This window comes from Sebastes fasciatus, chromosome 23 (genome assembly GCF_043250625.1).
Source record: "Sebastes fasciatus isolate fSebFas1 chromosome 23, fSebFas1.pri, whole genome shotgun sequence".
Classification (NCBI taxonomy): Eukaryota; Metazoa; Chordata; class Actinopteri; order Perciformes; family Sebastidae; genus Sebastes; species Sebastes fasciatus.
The window spans coordinates 2,551,463-2,559,010 of NC_133817.1; the positions used below are offsets into that span (position 1 = coordinate 2,551,463).

General features: G+C 42.7%; 1 protein-coding gene across 3 annotated transcripts in view; it reads left to right on the top strand.

Annotated features, from left to right (window-relative positions):
- Positions 1-7,548, top strand: part of mpped1 (metallophosphoesterase domain containing 1) — a 68,660-nt gene extending 61,112 nt beyond the window's left edge. For all 3 annotated transcript variants that reach the window (XM_074624891.1, XM_074624892.1, XM_074624893.1), the window contains exons 6-7: positions 3,500-3,613; positions 6,361-7,548. In XM_074624891.1, coding sequence (XP_074480992.1) covers positions 3,500-3,613; positions 6,361-6,488 — 242 coding nt within the window. In that variant the 3' untranslated portion in view covers positions 6,489-7,548. The remainder of the gene's footprint in view (positions 1-3,499; positions 3,614-6,360) is intronic.

A 7,548-nucleotide genomic window follows, 5' to 3' on the forward strand; every position in this document is an offset into this window, starting at 1 on the left:
AAGCCCTCGTAACTTCTCACTTCACTTCCACCGACGCTCTCTCCCAACGCTTGTAAAGAATACACTTACTGTTTTAAGATGTTTCATACCTAAACTCTACCTAGATCCATTTAGAGGACAAAGAAGTCAGACTGTATTACTTCACCGGCATGACTGATTCACTGCCAGCTGAGAAGTCTTTATGTCGGGGTAGAGTAGGAGAGGGTCCATTACCTTTGCCTTGAGTGAGATCTTTAGCGCCGTGTTTGGTAGTAAAATATAAAAATGTATCTTAAAGCCATCCCTTGAGAGTCTTTTCCTCTTTCTTCTGCCCCAGTGAAGACTCGCTGAAAGCCACCAAATCCATGAGGCGTGCTACTGCTCACGGTCGGCGTGTCAACGCTCACAAGATATACAATTATATGGCCACAATCTCTAGTATAGTTTTGGTCTGAGGCTACTGTAGGTCTGTAGGTTAGGGGCTAATTGGACTTGAGTTGCAAAAATGAGTGCTCAACTTGGACCCGTCCGCTTTGAGACTTACTTGAAAATTAGCTTCCTGAAGACTTGACTTGAAACTAAAAGGCGAAGAGCTGAGAAGATCTGACCTGTGATGAAGTATCACTCACTTTCACTCAAATAGAGTTGCTTTGATTCAAGACCTGCAGCTCGGTGTTCAACGAACCGTCTCCATTCGAAAAACATGGTTTTGTCCATTTTAAATATCAAAGACTTGACTTGGACTTGTCCTTAAATACTTGAGACTTAACCTTAAAGACTTGACTTGGACGTGTCCTTAAAGACTTGAGACTTAGCTTTAACTTGTTGTTAAAGACCTGAGACTTGACCTTAAAGACTTGACTTGAACTTGTCCTAAAAGACATGAGACTTGACTTGAGCTTGCTCTTAAAGACCGGAGACTTGACCTTAAAGACTTGACTTGGACGTGTCCTTAAAGACTTGAGACTTGACCTTAAAGACTTGACTTGAACTTGTCCTTAAATACTTGAGACTTGACCTTAAAGACTTGACCTTAAAGACTTGACTTGAACTTGTCCTAAAAGACATGAGACTTGACTTGAACTTGCTCTTAAAGACCGGAGACATGACCTTAAAGAGTTGACTTGATCTTGTCCTTAAAGACTTGAGACTAGGCTTGAACTTTCCCTCTAATACTTGAGACTTGACCTTAAAGACTTGACTTGGACTTGTCTTTAAAGACCGGAACTTGTCTTTAAGGACCTGAGACTTGGCTTGAACCTGTCCTTAAATATTTGAGACTTGTCTTTGAAGACTTGAGACTTGACTTGGACTACAACCCCACTTCAAAACACCCGAACTGTCCCTTTAAGCTTCTTCTCTCATTTGATAATTCGTTCTTTTGTTCCCTTCTCTTTATTCCTCTTTGTTTACTCTCTTACTTCCTGTCTGGGCCGAGCGACAGACGGCGGAGAAGACGGATCCACGAGCTCCTCACTCATTTTATTCCTCCGACTTGATGCTTTTATTGACTCAGCATCAGCAGCATCCCTCCTCGCGGAGCAGCCACTAAATCATATCCACTCCATGCTTCATCCTTGTCACACACACTGTGAAGGCTGCATCTGTGTGTGGCTGTGATTGATCTTTATTTTCTGTGGCTCCTTTCTAAGAGTCTTTTTTTTCATTATTTGTGCTGCGATGTGCAGTTTGCCATTAGACAAGGACTCTGAAATGGAGATCTTCCTTCTAAAATGCGATGCGTCGCCTTTTGAAGGGACATTTATAACCTTCGTGGAGACACATTCAGCCATGTAAACACAGAGAATCAACCCAACGGGATCATCACACTGCTGCACATTAAATGGATTACTGAAGTACAGATTCATCTCACTTTTATCTTATGGTAACACTTTACTCTGAACTCTGCGTGTCCTACAGGAGATGACGTTTCCTGTGCTCAGCACGGCACACTTTAAGACTGCATGTCATGCCTTTGGTCATGAGAATGAAGCCAATAGTCACCTTTAATACAGCGATACGGGACGCACACTGTTTTTGTGGTATTCTTTTGCTTTATGTTTCCACATTTTAGGGCATTAATGTAAACAGTTTTGAGTTTGAGTGGTAAAATTAAAGTGAGGAATGAGTTTATGTTAAAGGGACTATTTGTAACTTTCAGAATTGCTTGTTAGCAGCGACACCAGTGGCCTTGAAATCAACGAAAGTCAGCGTCCTGTTGCTCGCGCTTGCTCGCTCTAAATAGACATGAACGAGCATCACTCAAAACAGTGAGGCGACACACGTCAGCTAAAAGCACAATATCACTCTATATTTCAGCTGCTTGGCAGTAATGTTAGCTGACCAGACGAAGGTGTCTCCATGAATCAATGCTGATCCTAGTGTTGGCTTTTCCTCAACGAGTTACGTTATCGCCTCCCGACCGCAGCCGGCAGCCGAAGACACTGGCACCCGGTCGGTAACGAGACGATAACGTAACTCGTTGAGGAGCTCCGTCACTTCCCAAGACACGGGAAACCTCTGTTGGTCTGGAGGAGCTGCAGCAGTTATTTCTGCACAAACGTCCACTGTACATTCACTAGATATTCTCAGAACTAAACTAACTCTTCTGCAGTGTGGAGTGAGCGCGCGTTCACGTCTAGAGGTGGAGCGAGTACGCGAGAACGCGCGCGCTGTCTGAGTGAAGGCAAGCAGGCAGCGGAGACGAGGCTGCGGCCACACGCGAGCGCGCATGTGTCCCGACCCGCTACATTTATACACTTAAAAAGATACAAACAGTCCCTTTAATTATACAGCATATTTTCCACAATGCAATGCAGTATTTAGAGGACCTGGTCACTACAACGTGACATTGTTCTATAGGGATGTCACGAGAACCGATACCTCGATGCCACAATTCGGAAAACGTGGTGGTACTCGTCAGGAATGTTGAGAGAATAAAGACAAAATGTTCAAAGAATAAAGTCGAAATTTTGAGAATAAATCAGAAATGTTGAGAATAAACATTGAACTTTTAAGAATAAATAAAACTACTAACGTTCGCTGTTAGCAGCCATTGGACAGCACAGTCCTGCTTGGCTAATTAACGGAGCTAACAGCTGTTGGGGACCATTTCAATATCAAACCCTTGAGGTCTCAACTGCTCGAGGGTTTGATATTGAAATGGTCTCAACATTTAAGTATTTAAGTATCATTATTGATCAGAAATTGTCTTTCAAATCACACATTGAAAACCTGGTTTCCAAACTGAAAATTAAATCGGGGTTCTTTTTTAGAAACAAATCCTGTTTCTCTTTCCAGAAGAGGAAACATTTGATTTCAGCAACTTTCTTTTTTTTACCTTTATTGGATTACAGTGCTCTGCTCTATATGAATGCATCTGACCAGAGCCTAAAGAAGCTGGATACTGGTCACCATTGCGCAATCAATATGGCCTAAAGGATGAAGAAAGTGTGAGTTATCTGCAGGCTCTGTGTTTAGTGTGTGAGGTGTGATTGATTTGGGTGCCACATGTGTGCAGGTTTCCTGGACTGGGTCCCGAAAAAGATGCAGCGTGTCGGGTGCATGGAGCTGCTGAACACAGTCCAGAGGAGAGTCCAGCCCAAGTTACACGTGTTCGGACACATTCATGAAGGTACGTGCATGGGCTTGGAAAAAACACCTTCTACAGAAGGCTACAAAAGACACGCGAAAAGGCTAAAATGCTACTCATGACACGCTGAATGTCCGTGTAATGTCGTGGTATTTATACACCTTCCTATGAAACCAACTGTGGTTGGCGAGAAAGAGAAAATACTGTCTGCCCCCTCCGACCCCAGTGGAGATTACGCCCTTTACTGATGTATTTGTATTCAGTTACATCCAGATATCCAGATATACTGTATGTACACACATATTTGCATTGTGATGTTTTATAATCAGGGATGTACTCAGTAATTTCCCTTATTTTTATTTACAGAATACAGTTTACACATTTTAAGGCTCGTATAAATCCGTATGATCAGGATAATATCATATTTAGCATCAAACAGTAGAAGCACCTCCACAGCAGTTAGTTTAAACACATCTCCACCTTCCGCTACGTCACCGTGTCACATATCTGAACACCTAAACGTTAACCTTATTATATAAACCAGCCAGTAGCTCAAATAGACGGAGAGCCGTGCATCTAGATCACAGTATTATCTTTTCCCTTAAACTGAATATTTCTAAGTTAATTAAATTGACTGAATTCAATTCCAGCTGTGTAACCTCAGAGAATATGGAGATACTGTACGATTGAAGAAAAATGATTAAAATGTATATTAGAGAAAAGCTGAGCTGACAAATCCGCCTATCAGCATTTCATCCAGGCCAGCGAGGGCAGAGAGGCCGTCTCCCCGGACTGACGATTGCTTTTTCGGGGTTATTAGGTCAGCGCTGAGCCCCCTGGAGCGCCGGTCCCTCCATCAGAGAGAACCAGATTAGAAACTAGATCAGATTTTACAACGGGGAGAAATAGGCTGAGAGCAGCGCTCTTCATTAATGCGAGGACTCCGAGAGACAGAAAGACAGAAATGATCCTCGGTGTGTTTTTGTATTCATGTATTCCAAATCTGAAAGGACCAACATGGACATCTGTTCGCTTCCAAGAGACGGTGAAAGTGACACCAAAAGAGCCCTGATAGAGCAAAGCGAAACTCTTTCTGAGAGATGCTAGTGAACTTATGCTTGACTAAATGGTAACACTTTTACATCTGCCATTTGGAAGCAACGTTGATCCAAAGTGCCTTTTGAATCTGATATGTTTTAACTGTAGTGGCGTTAGTGTCACACTCTCGTGCATACATTTGCTCAAACTGGATTCTCGCCATTTTGGAAACGATGAAGACGAGCTGTGATACTAAAGCGCTGAAAACTCTTTATTATGATCACCATCAGATGCATCCCAGCTGCTATTCGTCCCGGGGTCCGCTGTGATTGACAGGAAGTCCTCTGACTTAAATCTATAATTTAATCATGTATTGAATGGAGAATATTTACTGAAGATGTGTGGCCCTCTTTGGGAAGGCGAACTTTTAAACAGTAAGGGTAGCAACAATTCAATCTCAAGCTGCGTTGAAGTTTTGCACTAGTATAATAGTATAGTAGTAGAAGTAGTAGAAGTAGTAGTAGTAGTAGTGGTAGTAGTAATAGTAGTAGAAGTAGAAGAAGTAGAAGTAGTAGAAGTAGTAGTAGTAGTAGTAGTAGAAGTAGAAGTAGTAGTAGTAATATAGTAGTAGTAGTAGAATAAGTAGCAGTAGTAGTAGTAGTAGAAGTAGTAGTGGTAGTAGAAGAAGTAGCAGTAGTAGTAGTAGTAGTAGAAGTAGAAGTAGTAGTGGTAATAGTAGTAGTAGTAGTAGTAGTGGTAGTAGTAGTAGTAGAAGTAGAAGTAGTAGTGGTAGTAGTAGTAGTAGAAGTAGAAGTAGTAGTGGTAATAGTAGTAGTAGTAGTAGTAGTGGTAGTAGTAGTAGTAGAAGTAGAAGTAGTAGTGGTAGTAGTAGTAGTAGAAGTAGAAGTAGTAGTGGTAATAGTAGTAGTAGTAGTAGTAGTGGTAGTAGTAGAAGTAGTAGTAGTATAATAGAAAAACGGCACTGCTGAAAAATCGGTGTTTGAATTGTATTTCAAGGTATAAAGTGGAACTTTCAGCATTAGCGCCGGCATAAGAAGAAAAAAAAATCAGAAGAGGAAGATTTTTTTCTTTTTTTGCATTTTGAGAATAAAGTTGAAATGTTGAAAATAAGGTTGAAATGTTAAGAATGAGGTTGAAATACCATTTTGTAAATAAAGTCAAAATGTTGCAAATAAAGTTGAAATGTTGAGAGTGAAGTTCAAATGTTAAGAATTAAGATGAAATACCATTTCAAAAATAAAGTCAAAATGTTGAGAATAAAGTTTAATGTTAAGAAAAAAGTTATTATACAATTTCGAAAATAAAGTCAAAATGAAGACAATAAAGTTGAGATGTTGAGAATAAACATTGAACTTTTGAGAATAACTCAAACTACTATACTGAAATTTTGACTTTATTTTCGAAATGCAAAATAATTAAAAAAAATATTCTTCCCCTCATTTTTTTCCACCTTATGCCTGCACTATTAGTCCTCCTTACAAATCTGTGGTAAACACCGAGGAGGAGAGACGATGGTCGAAACAACGAGTGTTAAAACAACGTTGGTCTATTTTCAGTAATAGTTGAGACAATAAAGAACGTTGCAGTAAATTAAAACCTTGCCTATAATACCGAGCTAAATAGAAAAAGTGTGATGAGAATCAGAACTTGGTGTGTTCCCGTTAACCTTTGCACACCTGTAAGACAGGTCTAAAGATGATCACCTGTTCACCTGTTCTGCTGCTCCCCAGGTTACGGCATGATGACCGATGGCACCACGACGTTCGTCAACGCCTCGGCCTGCACCGTCAACTTCCTGCCCATGAACGCGCCCATCGTCTTCGACCTTCCCAACCCGAACCCGAGGGCCACAACATGACTAGAGGAGGCCCGCCCCAAAACACCCGCCGCCCCTCTGGAGAAAGGAGCCAGGAGAGGCAGGTGAGGTCGGAGGGCGGGCGGAGCGGAGCCGAGCCGAGCAGAGTCTGTAAATATGAGGCGACACACGCAGTCGGTAACACGCCGGGAGACGGAGCGGGACCGAGCGACGGGGAGGACGCCTCCTCGCGCTGTTAATGTTATTTTATGTGCCATCATTTCTTCATCTCAAGTCCAAACGGACGAGCGGAGAGACGCTGGACAAAATGGACATTTCTCTGTCCTCTTTTACTGCACTGACAATCTGATGATGTGGCTCTCAGAGAGACGAGAGAGACACCCCGACGTCCCCGACGTCCCCGTTCTCACTTCATCTAAATGAACTTAAAGTGAGACAACCCAGCACCTCGTCTATATTTTGTTTAAACCGCGACTCAACGGCAGCAACGGAACAATGAGCCCCGAGGAGGAGGGGATTTTAACAGAACTTTTCTCCCATTTTTAAAAGATATTTCCTCATTTCCTCCCCCTGTTATCTCCCTCCTCCTGTTTCTCTCTCCCCTCCTCGGGCCCGGAGCATGATGGGAGTGTTTTTTTGCCAGTGTGTGTGAGATCAGAGCGAGTGTGTGAGGGCAGCGAGAGGTCTCTGCCGGGGGCTGTGTGAGAGTCGGGGTGTCAGACATGTTGACACGGCTCCCCTGGGCCTCATTACAGCCCTCTTAACCGGGCGATGAGGACGGAGGACGCAGAGGAAACCACACGCAACACTTCCCTTCTTTTCCTCCCCTCTCCTCCTCTTCTTCATTTCTCCCTCCCTCTCTCTCCTTCATGCTGTGAATAACTAGCACAGCTCTTTAGCTACGACTCGGACGAGACAGCACATACGACGTAAAGGTGCTACTAACGCTACTTCTGGACAGTGGTTGATTCAAGGACCCTCCGTCGTGTCGGGAGAGACGGAACTTTTTATCCTTTTTTCCAAGAGGAGTAAAGCTGTAACTACATGTACTGTAACTGGTCTTTGTAAATGTTCTCTGTCGATGTAAAGAAGAAGAAGAAGA